Source organism: Cucurbita maxima, unplaced genomic scaffold, assembly GCF_002738345.1.
Source record: "Cucurbita maxima cultivar Rimu unplaced genomic scaffold, Cmax_1.0 Cma_Scf00003, whole genome shotgun sequence".
NCBI classification, from domain to species: Eukaryota; Viridiplantae; Streptophyta; class Magnoliopsida; order Cucurbitales; family Cucurbitaceae; genus Cucurbita; species Cucurbita maxima.
Genome location: NW_019272019.1, coordinates 6995624 through 7014706, shown reverse-complemented (window position 1 = coordinate 7014706; position 19083 = coordinate 6995624). Strand labels below are relative to the sequence as shown.

Sequence of the window (19083 nt, the reverse complement as noted above, 5' to 3'; positions counted from 1 at the left end):
TTCATCCATTTTTTTAATAACTTGAATCTTTTATTTTTGTAATTCGATACAAAGGAGTCTGGATCCATGCTACTCGAGATTCCCGATTATTCCATTTTCTAATGACATATGATATTGTTTAGGTCTCATGCATGACATGGACATGAATTTTTTAAGCATGCGCAAATAATATAGACATTAATGATTGTTAGTCATGCATGCATATGACAAATATAAAATTACTTTACCAAATGAATAGACATTAATGATGGATAGAAAATTAAAAAACAAAATCTTTTGGTAATTTGGCGGATAATTAAGATTATAAATGTGACACTTATGGTTGCTATGAAAAAAAGTGACATGACATGTGAATTATATAGGGCATTATGACTATGTGAGATGAATATTCATTAAAAAAAAACATGAAGTACCCCCAAGTTTTGTAATGCTTTAAAATGAATAAAAGAAAATTTAATTGTTGAATTTATTAATATTTTAGTAGGATAAAAAAAATAAAAATATGCAGGAAAATTTGGGGTATATATATATATATATATATATATATGTATATTAAATATTAATGACAAAAAAAAAAACGTAGACGACGATTCCTGCATCAAAGTCCAAATTTGCTTTCCCCTGTCCCGCAGCCTTTTGATTCATATAAGAATAAATTTGTTTAAAAAAGAAAAAGAAAAAGAAAATGGAAAAGGAATCTACGGAAACTTTCGAAACGTGGGGATTTGACACAGTTTAGGTTATTTTTTCTTTTTTAAGGAGCGAGAAACTTGTCCACGCTTTTTCAGCGTGAAGGTTTGAGGGCCATGATTTTGATCCTTCTAGTGGACAACACCAGCTTCCGATCTGCTTCTTAAACCAATACCACCATACTTTTTTTGACAAATCCCTCAACCATTCCCTTTTCCCTTCCCCTCAATCTTGTTGTGTTCCATCTTTCACCCTCACACCAAGCCTGGAACCCCAGCCATGAACTTCCTCGGCCTCTTTATTGCCGCTTCCATTCCCGTTCTCAAAGTGCTTCTGATTACAGCGCTTGGCTCTTACCTGGCTCTCCCACACATCAACATCTTGGGCCCGGACGCCAGAAAGTATTTGAATGAAGTTAGCACTCTTATTCCCTTTTCCTTTCCTGCCTCTATCTTCGCCTTCCTCGATTCATGCTTTCTTTTCCACAGGTCACTTTTTACGTCTTCAATCCCGCGCTCGTCTCCTCCAACCTTGCTGAAACCATTACATATCACAGCATGGTCAAGATGTGTGTGTTTCTGGAAATGATTTCAGATTTGAATTTGACACATCTGTGGCTCCTCAAAATTGAATGCTCTGTTGTGTTTGCACAGGTGGTTCATGCCTTTTAACATCCTCATAACTTTCGTAGTGGGATCTCTATTTGGTTGGATTGTGATTCAATTGACCAACCCACCTCCTCATCTCCGGGGTCTCATCTTGGGGTGCTGCTCCGCTGGTAAAACTCCCCTCCCCCTCTTCCCTTGTTTCGCATCATATTCTCTGTTTCAACCTAAACCCACGGGGTTTTGCTTTTCTTGATGATTGAACAGGAAATTTGGGCAACATTTTTCTGATTATATTACCCGCGGTTTGTAAAGAAAAGGGAAGCCCGTTTGGGGCCTCCAACGTCTGCACCACTTATGGATTGGCTTATGCTTCACTTTCAATGGCGGTGTGTTCCCTTCAAATCATTCTATTTTCATATTTTCATATGTTGCGAGGCTTTGTGTAATTGCTTGTTTATTAACTTAACTGTAAGCTCCTTTGGTGATGCATTTCAGATAGGAGCCATTTTTTTATGGTCATTTGTATACAATATTGTTCGAGTGTCTTCAAGGAGGCCCGCCGCTGATCCCAGGTTTAATGACTTGCCCATCAGTGCTAGATGCTCCGAAGCCTCGTTGATAGAGGAGCCATTGATTCACAATCAATCACTTGATGATGATGATGATTCTTCTCAGAAATTATTAGTTTTGGAGGACGATGAAGTCATCTTCTCTTCGGAAGCCAAACATGAGGTGTTCTCTGGAATGTTCCTTCTTGCCCATCATTGCTTTCATTCTCATTTTAACATTTTGGAGTTAAGTAATATAACACGTTATACAAATGCAATGGCAGGTTTCTGCTGCAGTCAGAATAAGGACATTCATTGAATCGCTTAATTTGAAAGCATTGTTTGCCCCTTCAACAACTGGAGCGGTATGTGCCGACATGAACTGAGTATTCATATCTGATATATACATTCCAACATACTCATCATGCTCTTGTCTCTATACAGATTGCTGGCTTTGTGATTGGCCTCATCCCTCAACTTCGAAACTTGTTGATCGGTGCGGATGCGCCTCTGCGTGTGATCGATGACTCGGCTGCCTTGTTGGGGTATCAAATTTTCTTGAAACAATGTTATTCTCTCTAGTAGCATTGTAAGCAGATCACCCAATATTCATCTTTTAGTTTGAGGATTTTAAATGCTCCATGTGACTGCAGAGATGGAGCCATTCCAACTGTGACACTAATCGTAGGAGGGAACCTTCTAAGAGGTACAACAACTGAAGTATATGAATATAAACCAGCTATAGTCTCAAAACTGGAAAAGGGAATTATGCATTGTTTTGGTGAATGTCCAGGTTTGCGAGGATCGGATTCGGAGTTGAAGAAATCCATCGTCGTCGGTATTGTTTTTGTTCGTTATGTTGCACTGCCTCTGACCGGAATTTTGATTGTGAGAGGAGCTGCAAACTTTGGTTGGGTGGGAACCGATCCCTTGTATCTGTTTGTTCTTCTGCTTCAATTTGCAGTTCCCCCTGCAATGAACATTGGTAAAAAAACATAATACTCTGCCTGTTGGCTGTGAATTGTGTATGTTCTTATTGAAAACCAATGGTATTTTGCATTCAGGAACAATCACTCAATTGTTCGGAGCAGGAGAGGCAGAATGCTCCGTTATTATGCTGTGGACATACGCCTTAGCTTCAGTTTCACTCACACTTTGGTCCACCTTCTTCATGTGGCTCGTGGGTTGATTGATTCTCCATCAACAACGGCAACAAAACTTCATCAAACTTTTGTCCTCCGGATCTTACGCCATGTCCACCAGAAATGTAAGAGCTTACTTAGAGATAGGCAGCATGCGCGTATAGTAAGTAGGCTCTTTACAACAAACCTTTTTGTGGTTACATTTATTCATTCATTTATAAGTAATAAAAGTTACATTTCAACGTGCTGTTTACATTACAAAGCTTTTAGTATTTATAGGGCCTAAAATATAAAACTCTCGAGGACATCACACAGAAACAAAAAAAAGCAATGCCCCACACCACTCATCAGCATCTCAGCTATTTTGTTTAATGAATTTAATAAGTTTTAGTGGCAGTGGTTGTTGATTCTTTCAAAAAGATGAACTTGGGCAATGTTAAAAAGTCTTCTATCTACAAAATAAACATTTGTTAATGGGCACATTAGTGGATTGTGGGACAATTGTAGATCTGACGCCAAACCAAACATCATCCATTAGTAACTCAAAAACAGAACAGGGAAGAGACATTAGTAATTTTGTCAGACAAAATAGCTCAAAAGCAACTCATTTCTTCACAGCAAAAGGTACCAATTAAAACCTGGTGTCATCCTTTTAGTTATCCCTCCCAATATACTTGCAAATTTTTGCTTGAGAAAAGCAACCATTCTCCTATCAAAAGTTCAAGAGAGCAGTGATCGACTTCCTTCATACTTTCAGCGGATGTCACTGCTTTCTTGTTTTCTTGTTGTCTTGTTGACTTAACAAGTGTTTTTTTCTTTTTTAAAAGAGGTTGGAACTTTGTAGCAGGGACATCAAATGAAGAGGTGTGGCCTGGTGTGACAAATTAATTCAATGGAACCCGCAAAAACCTTCAACAAGCGGTCAAATATTTGGATGATAATGGGCTACATCTGTGTCGTTTGCTAAGAAATAAAATATAATAATATATTCTCAAGTAGATCGAAAATATAATTTGTAGCAAATGTTGAAGTATGAACCCGTCAAGCTTGTTTCAGCAACTAAATCTTCATTCAACACAGCATCACTCAGAGATATGGTCCTGTTCAAGACATCAAAATAGGGATGCTCCATTGCTTTCTTTACTAATTGTTTAGGAAGGAGAGGGGCGAAGAGCAAATAGACGGGTAGTCTTGATGAATTTTTCAGATCAGTAGCCATGCATTCAAACACCAAGTAAAGAACGGTTTTCCCTTCCTTGTTCTGCCCTTGTTTCACATCCATCAACCTGCGTAAATAAATCATTTAAAACAACAATTGGCATTTGACATGGCGTGAAGAAAGAAACAACAAGATTTCCTAAAATTCTTTTCGCATAACATTTTGAAATTTGACTAAAAACGAAATTGGGTCTCCACAACATTCAATCTCTGAAGATATTCTTGCTTCAACTTTTGCACCCCGTCATCAAGATGTAGACAATATGTTCGAAAACTTACATCTAAGTTCCTCCGTCTCTTTCTACAAAAACAAAAACAAAAACAAAAACAAGATAAAAGCTAAATATGTGTACATATATGACGACAGTTGAGTGTATATTTTGGATACAGAAATGACCTGTAAAACTCTCTCTTCTTGCTCCAATTTATGGACCTTCTTTTCAAAATGTTGTTTAAGAGCAGAGGTACCCGTACACCCAAACCCTTTCATTTCAGCCTTCACAACTTCAGAAACACAATCTACAGGGTGGCGTGTGTTAATGAACTGTGGGTGGTTGTTGTCGGTTAAGGACAATCGAGATTGGGTACAATTCCATTCTCCAATCTTAAAGGAAATTTTAAGATCAAGGCCAAAGGGCCGTTGAAGAGGGATAAAATGTGAGAATAACAACCGATATCTTTAAATTTTCATAATAAAATGTTAAGGCTGAAGATAAAATACAAGAAGCTTGTTACCCACAAAGCCATTAACGGGGGTCCTAAAACCAACATCATTATAAAATAAAAACAAATTGTTAGCGGTCATACATGCTCTTCACTTCTTGAAGCAAGAAACTAGATTAACTACAACTAGCCATAAAATGATAAAAGTCATACCCTTCCATAAACAACAACATAATGAAGGGATTAAGAAGAATAAACAAAATCAAAATCTGCATACCTCTACCCCTAGACCTTCCTCTGCCACAACGGCCCCGACCTCTGCCTCGTCCTGGACCCTGATCATGAGGTGAGCCTTCTGCCGTATGCAATCACAATAGATCGTCTCTCTCCCTCTCTCTCTCTCCACGCAAAATGAATTGAGAGCCAAGTTAGCAACAGAATGAGTCCTGCCTCCCCGACAGTTCCTCAACCTGGATTTTTGGGCATAATTATCGGTTTTCGCCATCAGGCCCAACTTTATATTTTCGGATTTTATTTTATTTTATTTTTGTCCTAATTATTATTAGATTTCCTCCAAATTTCATGTGTTATTGCTCAATTATAACCACCTATTTAATTGGCTCAGATCAATATTATACATATTCAAATAATTATTAATAACACCTATTTTTAGGAGTGAGAATATTGGACTCATTAAATTCGGAAACTTCTAAAAAATATATTCAAATAATTTAATAATAATTTAAAACTTCTAAAAATTCCGCATTTCATTTTATTAATTTTATTTTAATTTAAAAATATAATTTATGATAGGTTATTTAATATGATTTTAAAGGTATTTTTATTATATATATATATATATAGTTTCTTTAAAAATATTTTATTTTGTTTTTTAACCTTAAATAAATTAACAAATATCTTTTTATTGATTTTATAATAGGGTTATAATAGGAATAAACGAACCAATCACACTTTATAAATTTTATTTTAATTTAAAAATATAATTTATGATAGGTTATTTAATAAGATTTTGAAGATATTTTTATTTTATATATATATAGTTTTTTTAATTAATTATATATTTTACCCACATTATTTATAGTGTAAATAAATCAACAAAAAAAATTACCTCAATATTTTATTTTATTTTTAAACATATTGTTTATAATGTAAATAAATTAACAAATATCTATTTATTCATTTTTGTACTATGTGAATATACGAATAAATCACACCATTTTATTTTAATTTAAAAATATGATTTAGGATTAGTTATTTAATATGATTTTAAAGGTATTTTTATTTTATATATATATAGTTTTTTTAAATTAATCATTTATATTGTTTTTTAATTTTATAATTTATTTTAATTTAAAAATATGATTTATGATAAATTATTTAATATGATTTTAAAGGTATTTTATTTTATATATATATATATATATATATAATTTTTTTAAATTAATCATTTATATTGTTTTTTAATTTTATAATCTATTCCTACCGTTTCCAATCACTTTTTAATTTCATAATTTATCCTATGTTGAGATGTTATTTCTTTTTTGTATTGTTGTTGATGATTTTTTTTTAATAATTATTAATTGATTTGTATTTGTTCGTAGACTTTTAATATTTTTTTATCTAAGATTATATAAAATAAATATGAACGGTGAATAAATAAAAAATTTTTTAAAAAACTTAAAACAAAGTTAACAACCCGAGAACTCAACCCGAAAATAGAGGGTTGGATTGGATTGAGTTGTGAAAATTTTTGGGTCGGGTTAGGTTTCCAATCCAACCAACCCGAACTTTTGGGTTGGGTCAAAAAAATCTCTCAACCCGACCCAACTCGGACCATGTACACCCTTACTCCGACCTTCTCATGCTTCTGGAATGCATCTATGACTAACTCTCTTTCTCCCTCTCTCTTTCTTCACCGAAAATGAATTTGAGAGCCAAAATCAATGTGAAAGTTAGCAACATAAAATAAGAATTTCATCAAATCTATACCTTGATTAACTATTAGGTTAGTACTTCTAGGTGCACGTGCTAATGAACCACAAGACAAGTGAGATGTCATTTCTTCCGTGCTACAAACCTCTGGCTCAGTGACACCAACAAGTGTAACCCTCCATTAACAGTTTTCGTATTTGAATTAGAACTCGTGGAGGAGTAAAAAGTTTTGTCATTTCACCCCTCTTGTTACGGCAACTACTATCATCAAACAAATCAAAGACTTATTCCTTTAATATCTATTATTATCATATTCATGAAATATGAATTTATTATATTAACAAATATTTCAAAACAACAAAACGAAACTGAATAGCAATTTAGTCGTCAGTTAATGCTACCTCAATAAATGATACTCTAATCAAGAACTCTATAGGATCCTTCGTTGCATCGACCTTCTCAAATATTTTCTCCATTACCTTAGGTATTACTCCATCATTACTTCATTCACCAATATAGTTGGTCCTCATTTGTAATTTTTTCGAGAGTCTACAACAACAAACTACAACAACTTAAGTCAAACTAAAAACTATTTAAGAAACACAACTCTAGAACAACATAAACGTTCAACCTGTCCATAAGCAATAATAGTAGCGTTATAGCCCTCAAATTATGCATCCACTAATCCGTCATGCTTCTGCATACTGTAGTCCGACATACTTATGCATACTTCTTCATATTGTAGTCCAATATACTTTTACATTCTTCATCATACTTCTGCATACTTTTGCATTAATTCTTCATACTTCTACATACTGTAATTCGACATACTTTTGCATACTTCTGCAAAGCCGAGTTCTTCTTTATCTCTAACACAGTGAACAAAGATTATAGTCAAAGGTCTGACAACCTGATGACTACTTGATCTGGAAGCCCGTTAACCCCTCACAATTTAATTGTTTTAACCAATTTAACCTTAACCAATATCGGCGCAAACCAGCAAAGCCAAATTTAAGTTAATGCTGGATCAAAAAGTTTATGGAAAATACATACAAAAATATCAAGTTTCAAAGTATATTTTGAAAAATAAAGAACTTACTATCACAGTAGGAAACATGACACTCTTCTCTTCGTTTCTTCTCATCTCCCATTGCACTTGTGATGTTGCAGAGAGTCAAAACGCCTTTATTGATATGAACTCCTTGAAAACAGATAATAGATTTAATTACAAACCTATCATTTTAGGGTCAACTAGCTACATGAAAACAGGATGTATCATTTTAGGGTCCACCAAATTGAGCTTTGTACATAAAATGTCATCGCATGTATCATTATGAGACATGCTTTTCCCAAGCTTTTTCTTTTGCTCCATGGTAATAATGAAGATGGCATGTGATTGATTGTCACATAATGTAAAAAGAGACCATATTCATACTTTTAATACATTATAAAAATGAATTTTGTCCAATGTCTTTCAGAGTGCAACATCATCATTTGGTTTCTTATACCTTCAACATGCTGTAATTTTAGGAAATTGTTATAATAATGTAAAAGGAGATCATTTCTTAGTACTTCCAGTTGCACGTGCTAATAAACTATGAGACAAGTGAGGTCATTTTTTCCGTGCTGCAAACCTCTGCCTCAGTGACACCAACAAGTGTAATCCCTCCATTAACAGTTTCTCGTATCTGAATTGGAATTCGGGAAGAAGCAAAAGTTTTGTCCTTTCACCCTTTGCGTTAAGGTAATTACTTGCATCAAGCAAATCAAAACTTCTCCTTTAATATCCATGAAATATGAATTTATACTAACAAATATTTCAAAACAATAAAAAGAAAGTGAATAAAGACTCGCCGAATAAATATTTCAAAACTTCTCCTTCAGCAGTTAATTAAATGTTATTGTTGATGTCTGACAATTGAGAGTAAAAACGTCGACCGAGTAAAGAGAGAGAAATATTTGCCCTAAAAACCCGATTGATTATTTCTTCATACTTTTTCATACTTCTACAGATTTCTTCATACTCCTGCATACTTCTGCATATTCCTTCAAAGGCCGAGTTATGCCATTTTCATTTAGGGAAATTTTGAGATCAAGGCCAAAACTATTTAGGGAGTGATAAAATATGATAATAAAAAACGAGAGACTTCTCAAAATTTTCATGATAAAATATTAAGGTTGCTGTTAAGTTGATAAGGAAGAGAAAATAAAAAAAAACAGTGTCGTTATAATGTAAGATCAAAAGATAATGACAACCTATTTTATTAATTGAAACCACTAGATGTTTTGACAATTAAACCAATCGCACCTAACATGTGTATATTTGTTTCTATTTTCATTTCCATCCCTCCAATATCATTCCAAATTACATTAATGTTCTCTTTAATTGTGATGAGCTTAGTCATGAATAGTTAATTTTGTTGTTCAATATCGTCAATGGACTCTATCTTTTAACATAGGATTATTTGATTGTGAGAAAAAATATATACAAATTATTTTCGAACTCAATATTTATTTTTCAAAAAAATTAAATTACAATTTTAAAGCTTGTGAGGATAATTAGTTATGTGAGATTTGAATTTTTTATAAAATTTAGCTATTTGATTGGTGGGTGTGACACACAGTTTTGCATATAGTCTACCATGGGGCTGAAACAGTGGTCGGCACCTTCTCCATTTCTCTCTCGCCCTTTCTCCACAAAAAAGGAATTGAGAGCCGGTCATGTTACTTGTCCCCAGCGACAATATGTTTTTGAAATTCAAATTTATAAAGTTAGCAGCAGGAGGAGTCCCGCCTGTTGAAAAAAAAAAATCGGAACCCTTGAAGCTGAGGTTCTGGTTCTGAAGCCTTTCAATTTGTTTCCCCTTTTTGTTTTTCATGTCCGCTAATTTTCCTGTATTATTTGGTAGGTGTATTGGATTTTTTTGCTCATTTTCCCCCAATTTCTGTCTTATTCCTTTATTTGCAGTCTTTGTTTATTTATTTATTTGTATTTTTGGAGAATCTTTACTGTGAAATTCAAAATTGGAAAATAATTTCTTACTCAATGATGCGGGTTTTCTTCTTCCTCAGTGGCGGCTCTTAAGATGAGTTCAGTACAATCGCAACAGCCGGTTTTGCCGGGCATGCATTCGCCCGTTGGCACCGACGGCCTCTACAACCCCGTTGCCGCCGCCTCTCCCACCTACCAGCCCTCCATCGTCGGAGTTACTGGTAATGCTGGTGCCGGTGAATCTGCCCGTGAATCGTTGACATGAATGCGCAAGGCGAGCCTGTAAAGAGGAAGAGAGGGAGGCCTAGGAAGTATGGCCCAGATGGCAGTATGGCGCTGCCTCCTGCAGTTCCCTCTGCCGTCGCAACTCAGTCCAGTGGAGGTTTTTCTCCTCCTCCCACCTCTGGGCCAAATTGTTTGAAGAAAGCCAGAGGGAGACCCCCTGGCTCTACCAACAAGAAGCAACTTACTTATTCCGCATCCCTTTGGCATTAATTGGCGTCTAGTGTTGGTAGTTAACTGATTCTGGTTCTTGATATCTAAGATAGTTGCATTGTGTTCGTCCCCATTGCTTTCTCTATCTCTTTGGTCATCCATATCACTTTCATCATTGATTTGCATGAAGAAAACTTTCAAAATCTTTAGCCTCTGCTGCAAATGTGGTCAAAATTGGGTGTTTTCCCTTCAAATGCAGAGTTTCTATTCTTGGGGGCTCGATTTGGACTCTGATATTGTGATTACAGCTTGAAATATTGTATAATTGTAATTGTAGGGTCATCAGGAGTTGGATTTACCCCACATGTCATCACCGTGGAAGCTGGAGAGGTTCATATTTTTGTGTGTTTTACTTTTCTGAAATTGAATAGTTGAGTGAGAATAAGGAGACGTAAATGTTTTCCAGGATGTCTGTTCGAAAATAATGTCATTTTCCCAGAATGGGCCTAGAGCTCTTTGTATCCTTACAGCAAATGGTGCAATATCCAATGTGACTCTACGTCAACCAGCCATGTGTGCTGGAACCGTCACTTACCAGGTTTGATAATTTCTACTTCTCTTTTGAATGTTCAACGTATGCCTGCCTGGATCATAATTTCGTAGTGTCCCCATCTTCATGCCTGTAAATAGACCTTCTTCTTTCCTTTTCTTAAACCAGATGGAATTTATGTGTTATACAGGGGCGATTCGAGATTTTGTCTCTATCTGGATCATATCTCTTCTCCGAGAATGGCACTCAGCGGAGTCGAACTGGAGGTCTAAGTGTTTCATTATCTGGACATAGGTGGTGGGGTGGCTGGTCTTCTAACGGCTGCAACTCCTGTTCAGATACATTAACTTTCCCCATGAGAGCGTTCATATACATCTTTTATAGCCCTATGTATGGTGTTATTAGAATGCTTTTCATTGTCACTATCGGATTACCAGGTAGTCATGGGGAGCTTCATCACTGATGGGGGGCACAAGGAGTTGAGGCAAGCAGACCAAATAGAACAGCCGCCTTTTACTGCACCCCATAAACTTGCTCCCATCCGTGCTGGAATGACGGGAACTAGCAGCAGCCCGCCATCAGTCGGTACTCTCAGTGAATCCTCGGGAGGGCCTGGGAGTCCATTTAACCACAGTGCTGGAGCCTGCAATAATAACACTGTATCTTGGATGTGAAACTCGAGGTTGCTTCGTTAACTCACTTGATTTGTTAACATGGCGGGGGCTAACATGGAATCTGGTGTTCTGTTGTCTAATGTTACTCTAGTTCCAGTTTGAGTTGGCTTGGAAAGAACAGACGTGAAATAGTTGTGTTTTGTTTTGATAGTGATGGCATTACAAATCAAATGATGTGTTCATTTCAATTATTGCGCTACTACTTTGAAGCTAAATAGTCTCAAAGAGAGAGTATTATTACAAACGGGACTTTTCTTCTTCAGCTATCTCTCGTTTGCTAACAACACATAGGGACTGCCCCTTTAACTCCTTGCTCTTTTCAACAATAAGCGCAAGGAGAAGAAGCCTAAAGCAAAAGTCTGCCAAAACCATCCCCTTGAGTTAGCAGGATCCACCTTTCTGGCTAAGAACCATGCATAAGTACCCTCACCAACATGCAGTAGAAAGGCTATAAGAAACACCATTCTCACCACTTGAATTGACCTAAAGAAGAAAAGGCTGATGCCTTTGAAAAATGGAACAGGTCCTACGTCTGGAAGGAACGCAGCACAAAACATGATGCTCATTCCGACAACACAGAACAGCCACGCATATATTGTTGGCCCATCGAGACTCTTCCTTTTTCTCTTCTGCCAATATGAGATGGTCGCAGCCATGCCCTCCTTTGGTGTCACCATTGGTACATACCCCAGCTCCTCCCTGGCTTTAAGATACGAGAAATAATTACTCACGCCAACCTGCACGATATATGCAAACTAATTAGGATTCAGAGGAGTTCATTAGGAATTCAGCATGGAAGCATTCTCTACATTATTAAGGAGCATTATAGAGATGGTGAAGGAAAGAACGATTTGACCGTGTAATTGTTCCTCAAAATTTGGTTGCAATTAGATATCCAAACATCAGCAAGACCATTTGCATGTTTGCAGGTGCAACATTAAACAAAAATAATAGTAATAACCTTATAAATCTCAGGAGGAAGCATCAGGGGATGTGGAAGCCACCATCTATCCAGCCATGGATATAATATTGTGTACAATACAGCAAAAAATTTCCCCAAGAGAAGAGCTTTAGGAACAGGCAGGTAAGAATTTGGCAAGTCATAACCTAAGCTATTGAGCAGAGGCTTAATAAATTCGTAAGAATTAACTGGACAACCTGATGCAAATAGAGAGATTGTCAGCAAAGCCCCATCGTCTAGTGATGGAAACAAAACAGCACCATATTGAAGCAAACTACATAGTGTGGAGGGGAGGGTTGTGAAAAGTAAGGAAGGGTGCAGAGCTACCATCTGATACATAATATGGCTGGCCAGCAGCTACTGGGGCTCCTCCTTTAACGGGAATGTCGTCCAAAAGCCCCACGCATGCCAATATCAAAGCCAGCACGAGATTATCCACATAGATCCAGTCAGTTTTAGCACTTGGCTTCCCAACCCTAAAGTGTAGCAAGCCTAACTTTGCCAAGGAGACCAACCTAGGAAAATGCCTCTCTTCCCCTGGTCCGTAGATAGCACAAGAACGTATAGCACAGGTGTAAAGACATTTGCCATTCCTGTTCCTACAAATGAAAAGCACGAGCAAGAAAATAATGGCATGGGCATTGTAAAAATGCAATGACAACTTGGATGGATGCTATAAGTTTTATTTAATCAAATTTCATTTTTCCTTTCACAAATCCTCAGTCACATCAGAAGATATCCTAATGACTGCACCAAGAGCAATCCCAATACCATGGAAGTTACGAAGATAGCTATATATCTATATATATCCTAGAAAATTGACTTACTTTAAGGGGCGTCCGTTGGTCTTCAAAACTAACTGTTCTGCAATGGATTTACTTCGAGCATATGCATCAACATGATCATCAATTGGGAAATAAGGTAATCCCTCATTGCCATTAACAATCTCTTGACCTCCAAACACTACATTATACGTGCTCATATAAACAAGCCGCCTAACGCCGTACTCCAGGCAAGCATCCAAGACATGGCATGTTCCATTAATATTAACCTCATCGATGCGACCAACTTGAAGCATTTCTTTCCCTGACAATCCATATGCCGCCAGGTGGAATACACAATCAGCACCACGAACAGCTCTTTCCACATCCTTTTTACAGGTAACATCCCCTACATGACTGCAAGAGTTAACATCGAGAGAAGCCTAGTGTGTTGTACTCAAGTTTACTTTTAATTACTAGAGAGATTGCAGCAGATACGCATTACTGAATATGCAAATCATCGAAAATTCCGACAAGACCGTTCTAGGGGAAAGGAATGAAAGCCATAAAAAGATTTCAATGGAGGCAAGTAGCGCCAGGATGATCGAAGTGCATGCGTACAGATGAAAGATTATAGTCGCGCCTCTAAGGCTAATCGCAAAACAAACAGTAAAAGGGGGACCTAATTGCAGAAAGGAATGAACCTTGGATGATTTTGACTCCGTGAATCTTGAGGTCGTCGGACCAAGGAGAAGCTGGTCGGAGGTCAAAGGCTCGGACCTGGAGAGCACCTCTGCGGACAAGCTCTAAGCAGAGGGCGGAGCCGACGAAGCCCAGTGCGCCGGTAACAACGAAGGTGTTGGCTTCAATGCCTTCATTGGCGCTCAAATGCATCTGGTGAGATCGAAATTGGGAGTAATTACAGACAGTATCAGCGACTTCGACGAAAACTCAGAGAAAACCAAGTCTTCCAGAGAATTTAAGATCCAGCCTATTTCGTTTTTAACTCAAAAGTGGTATTGCGTTAAAAATTAAGTTTTTTTAAAGTATCCATAGAATTTTTGGACTTTAAAAATTTTCATTTTAAGTAATGATTATTTATTTATTTATATATGATATTTGTAGATTTGTTCATATAACTCTAGGCAACCATTGACGCTGGCCGACTCCAAAGTGGACTGGTCTAACTCAATTCGACCCAACTAAATCGAACTTTTTTTTTCTTTTATTTTCTTTTTAATGTAGGGCCTATGGGAGGAGGGTCCCAAGGACCCAAACTCGAATAAAAAAGTATCGAATTTTAGTGTTGGTAGTACCTTATAAGTAAAGTATCGAGGTTGTGCCTCAAAGACTTGGAGCGATGATGATGAAAGATATTAGCAAGACGTAAAAGAAGTTTAGAAAAATTGGAGAGGGGAAGGTCACATAGGCCTAAGAATCCAAGAAATGGAAATATATGATATATTAAAGAAGAAGAGATAATTAGAAGGCTGTTTGGTGTGATGCTGCTACAACCAAAAAATGAATTAGAAAGAGAGGCAAAACAGAGCCTGAAGGGTCCATAAGTGGCGGCGTAAGCATTAAGGAGCTCGTTTTGGGCGGACCAGAAGTCGGCTTTCAGCCCACCCCTCCTAATCGCTTTCAGTATCTTGTTCCGGTGAATGTAGCTCCTCACCGCCACACCTTGAAAATGCCAAACTTGCGAACAGGGGGAGTCCGTTTGAAAAAGTCAAATTAAACTAAATAATTTAATTTATTATTATACCCAACAGTCTGAGGGATGGAGGCAGGGAAGAAATGCTCCCCGATTCGCATATTCAAGGTATCTGGAAACCCTTCAAAAAGCTTCGTCGTCTTCCTCAATAGTCCACGCTCCCATCCAATCAAATCAAACACAACCTTCCGCCATTGAAATCTCAATCCTAACCATGGGCCTCAAAGTGCTCTCCGCTCTCGACACTGCCAAAACCCAATTGTACCATTTCAAGGCCATCGTCATCGCCGGGATGGGCCTCTTCACCGACGCCTACGATCTCTTCAGCATCACTCCCGTTACGACCCTCGTAGGACGTGTGTACTACCAGGACAAACAATACGAGATTCCCGCCGCCGTCAAATCCGCCATGCTGGCCGTCGCCCTTCTCGGCACCGCCACGGGTCAAGTGGTGTTCGGCATACTCGGAGATCGAGTGGGACGACGGCGCGTGTACGGACTCGCATTGGCGCTGATGGTGCTGAGTTCCATCGGATGCGGGTTCTCAATCTGCACCACAAGGAGCTGCGTCCTTGTCAGCCTAGGGTTCTTCAGGTTCCTTCTGGGACTGGGAATTGGGGGAGATTACCCATTGTCGGCGACCATAATGTCGGAGTTCGCCAACAAGAAGACACGTGGGGCGTTCATAGCGGCGGTGTTCTCGATGCAGGGATTCGGGATCTTGGCCAGCTCCACGGTGACCATGATCGTGTGCTCCATATTCGATCGGGCCTCCAATTACCCACCCAGTAATCATACCCCCATGGGGGCGGATATTGCTTGGAGGTTGATTCTCCTGCTCGGCGCTCTTCCGGCGGCGATGACTTATTACTGGCGAATGATGATGCCGGAAACCGCCAGGTCAATTCCTTTCTGTTTTCCTCTGGAGTTCGTGTGGAAATTATCGGACCAACCAAATTGAGCGGTTGACTTTCTTGGTCTTAAAAATAATTCTCAAGAGTAGATGTTTCTTGATGCAATCAATCATCATAATTTAGTATTTTAAATATCCTTTTCCACAAATTAAAAAATTTCAATTTAATTTCTTATTATTTTAATAACAACACTTTCTATTATTGGAGCAATTGAATTTTAGAACAAGAATTGAGCTTCTAAGAAATCAAAATGGCTGATTTTCAAAGAAATTCCATCTTCAAATGCCCAAATTTGATTTGATGGCAGATACACAGCTCTGGTTGAGCGGAATGTGGCACAAGCGGCGAAGGACATGGAGAAGGTGTTGGATGTGACGTTGGCTGATATCACCGAGGACAGCCCTGTTTCCCCTCCCCCTCCAAGTTTCCCCTTCTTTTCCAACGAATTTCTCCGTCGCCACGGCCGCGACCTTCTCTCCTGCGCCGCCGCTTGGTTCCTCGTCGACGTTGTGTTCTACAGCAGCAACCTCTTCCAATCCAGAATCTACACCCAATTCCTTCCCCCAAAACTCACCCGCAACGTCTACCAAGACGCCTTCAACGAAGCCAAACTCCAAGCCATCGTGGCCGTCTGTTCCACCATTCCTGGCTACTGGGTCTCCGTCTATTTCATCGACCGACTCGGCCGAGTCAAAATCCAAATCATGGGGTTTCTCTTCATGGGCATTGGCTATTTCGCCATCGCCATTCCCTACAACAGATACTGGGACTCCGATCACAAATTTGGCTTCATGGTAATCTACTGCCTCACATTCTTCTTCTCAAACTTCGGCCCCAACACCACCACTTTCATTCTCCCTGCCGAGCTCTTTCCCGCCAGGTTCAGATCCACCTGCCATGGAATCTCCGGCGCGGCTGGCAAAATCGGGGCCATCATCGGGGCCGTGGGGTTCCTTTGGGCTTCGCACGACCGGTGGGATAATGGAATTGGGATGCAGGCGTCGCTGATAATACTTGGTGGGGCGAGTCTGGTGGGAGTGGCGGTGACGTATTTGTTCACCAGAGAGACCACCGGAAGGTCGTTGGAAGAGAACGAGAAGGAAGATGAGTACGCTGGAGTCTGGTTTATAAGGTTTTCCTCCTGTCTGTCTGTTGGTGAACATGAGGACATGTCGTCACGTTCAACCGCCAACTCCATTCGAAGTAGTACACCAATTCATTAGAGATGAGTTTCGTTTGATGTAAACGAGTGGTGTGCAGCTTTTGGTTTTGGATTCCATGCATTTCATTTGTAACCCAAAATGGAAGTATAATAGATAGAGGGTAAAGTACAAAAGGATTATTAATGCTCATTTTTGTGAAGGCAGCTCTAAGCTTGGCTTTCAGTTAAGACTGATATAATTGTTTGTGTTACTTAAAAGGTTGTTTAAGCAAGCATAATAGGTAACACAACATAACTGTAAGCCTACCTATTCTCCTGTTGTCCTCATTATTATTAGTATTGGTATTAGGTGATGATATACGTAAACCCTCCCAGTCACGTAAATCTGGAAATTTTGTTTCAATTCAACAGTGGACAGGACCAAAGGGTTGGTCTGTTCTGATCGTGGGATTTCTTCATATCCACCATTTTATAACTGTTAAATTTTCAATCGAGCACATTAACATTTACGGGCATGTATCTCATACAGTTCCCACTTCCATCTCATGGTTCAGTCTCCACTTTCACGGCCATGTTATCCCAGAAACTTTCTTCAAAATTTATTAAGGGAACGAAAAGAAAAATAAGAACACGAAATTTATACTTCCCATTTTGAATATTCTTCAAGGAAACAAATTATTACTTTTTTCCCCGAAGATGAAGCCACAAAAGTAAAACAAACTACGAGTTATTGAGAGATGGTGATAATAAGTCCAGTACACACCATTATCAACATAAGAGGAATACAACTCTGCAAATGCAAGCCTACATGATCAGACGGTCCTGCATAACAAGAGAACAGAAAATCAACACCAGAGCTCATAATACTCATATAGCATTCAACGCCATTCCAAACATTTTTTCTGCAAATTAAAGCCATAGTCTGAAACCCATGCGTCGAGGTATCAAGAAATTATGATGTAGCAAAGATTGTAAAGAAATTATGATGTAGCAAAGATTGTAAATTTCAAAGTCCATGGACAATGGATGTTAGGAATCACGACCCTCCACAATGGTATGATATTGTCCATTTTGAGAATAGCTCTCATGGTTTTGCTTTAAGCTTCCCCAAAAGGCATAATACCAATGAAGATAGTATTCCTACATATAAAGCCATGATCATTTCCTAAATTAGCCAACGTGGGACTCTCTCAAAAATCCTCAACAATGGCTGGTGTTTAGGAAATTTTCTTTTACATGTGCTTAGTGTGTCCGGGGGTTTACCATCGAGAATAAGCAACCTTACGTTCAAGCAATAGAGGCATAATCAATGATGAAGCTAGGGAGATCAACTACTAATATGCCCATTAAATGGCTGGTCATCTAGATGATGATCCTAGAAAAACAAAAATTCTGCAAAGTTGGATCTAAGAAGGCCTACTTTCATCCATTCTAAACCTAGTTTATTCGGTCTAATTTCCCGCAAAGTCAAAACAGAGTTATCAAGAAAAGATTCGATTAGAAGTTACTCAGAGAAGGGCAAAAAATGTAGAGACAAGCTCAAATACGTTTTGTATACCTCAATCACCACGACGAGGGAAGTATAAGAACACGTTTCTTAGCTACGGAAAATCACGAAAACAAGTACAAATCCGTCAATTATGATCATTATCAATTTCGTAGATACACGAAACATCAATTGCTGATGCAACCACACCAAACATTTATTCAAATAGAAGGCAACACGTTCGTTGACATACAATATGCAGCAGTCAGAAAAAATCATCTATCAACATCTTAGAAAAAACTCAGAATAAGGATGAAAATTGAAAAGCGCTGACCCTAAGGGATGACAGATCGAGACGAACCGAACAGGTGGAAGATGGGAAAGTGTCCTATTTGGATGACTTATCGTCATTCTTGTAATAAACGTAATCGGGAGGAGAGTAAACGAGAGCAGCGGCCATGGCTGCTGGCAGAACAACGTACTTGGCGAACACAGCGAGTTTCCTCACCAGCGGCTCTCCTCTCATTAGCGCCATTTTTCTGCAGATTTCACCGAAAGGAATTTTCCAATAATTGATGTATGTATCCAGTTGGGAGTTGGTCCATTACACTA

General features: G+C 38.4%; 4 protein-coding genes, 1 long non-coding RNA gene and 1 pseudogene across 9 annotated transcripts in view; 3 read left to right on the top strand and 3 right to left on the bottom strand.

Moving 5' to 3' along the window:
• LOC111474529 (probable inorganic phosphate transporter 1-9) overlaps positions 1-17224 on the top strand; it is a 30759-nt gene extending 13535 nt beyond the window's left edge. The window contains exons 4-5 of one of the 2 annotated variants that reach the window (XM_023119586.1): positions 15096-15809; positions 16131-17224. In XM_023119586.1, coding sequence (XP_022975354.1) covers positions 15124-15809; positions 16131-17046 — 1602 coding nt within the window. In that variant the 5' untranslated portion in view covers positions 15096-15123 and the 3' untranslated portion in view covers positions 17047-17224. Of the gene's footprint in view, positions 1-15013; positions 15810-16130 lie in introns of those variants that run through there. The other variant, XM_023119587.1, reaches the window with a different exon arrangement.
• LOC111474584 (protein PIN-LIKES 3-like) lies at positions 777-3241 on the top strand. The gene is made up of 10 exons (XM_023119591.1): positions 777-1104; positions 1179-1258; positions 1344-1468; positions 1563-1684; positions 1794-2030; positions 2131-2211; positions 2291-2391; positions 2500-2552; positions 2640-2831; positions 2911-3241. Exons 1-10 carry the CDS (start codon positions 970-972, stop codon positions 3033-3035), a joined length of 1251 nt encoding a protein of 416 aa, XP_022975359.1. The 5' UTR covers positions 777-969; the 3' UTR covers positions 3036-3241.
• On the bottom strand, positions 3895-5323 carry LOC111474678 (kinesin-like protein KIN-4A). Of its 4 annotated transcripts, none has more exons than XR_002716141.1 (4): positions 5147-5323; positions 4604-4725; positions 4486-4507; positions 3895-4274 (listed from the first exon to the last, which is right to left on the bottom strand). XR_002716141.1 is itself a non-coding variant. In XM_023119622.1 (4 exons), the coding sequence occupies exons 1-4, from the start codon at positions 5210-5212 to the stop codon at positions 4270-4272; spliced, it is 300 nt and encodes a 99-aa protein (XP_022975390.1). In that variant the 5' UTR covers positions 5213-5323; the 3' UTR covers positions 3895-4269. The 4 variants fall into 4 exon arrangements, 3 of the variants coding, with proteins under 3 accessions (XP_022975390.1, XP_022975384.1, XP_022975385.1); XM_023119622.1 differs by having other exon boundaries at positions 4604-4810; XM_023119616.1 differs by lacking the exon at positions 4486-4507 and having other exon boundaries at positions 4604-4810.
• On the top strand, positions 9477-11661 carry LOC111474710 (annotated as a pseudogene).
• LOC111474568 (short-chain dehydrogenase/reductase family 42E member 1-like) lies at positions 11633-14168 on the bottom strand. Its single transcript, XM_023119590.1, has 5 exons — positions 13900-14168; positions 13262-13604; positions 12762-13033; positions 12435-12631; positions 11633-12210 (listed from the first exon to the last, which is right to left on the bottom strand). Exons 1-5 carry the CDS (start codon positions 14087-14089, stop codon positions 11776-11778), a joined length of 1437 nt encoding a protein of 478 aa, XP_022975358.1. The 5' UTR covers positions 14090-14168; the 3' UTR covers positions 11633-11775.
• A 378-nt stretch (positions 17225-17602) lies between the features above and the next one.
• LOC111476774 lies at positions 17603-19076 on the bottom strand. The gene is made up of 2 exons (XR_002717167.1): positions 18806-19076; positions 17603-17807 (listed from the first exon to the last, which is right to left on the bottom strand). It is a non-coding gene; the product is annotated as an uncharacterized LOC111476774 (long non-coding RNA).
• Between the last annotated feature and the right edge of the window lie 7 nt (positions 19077-19083).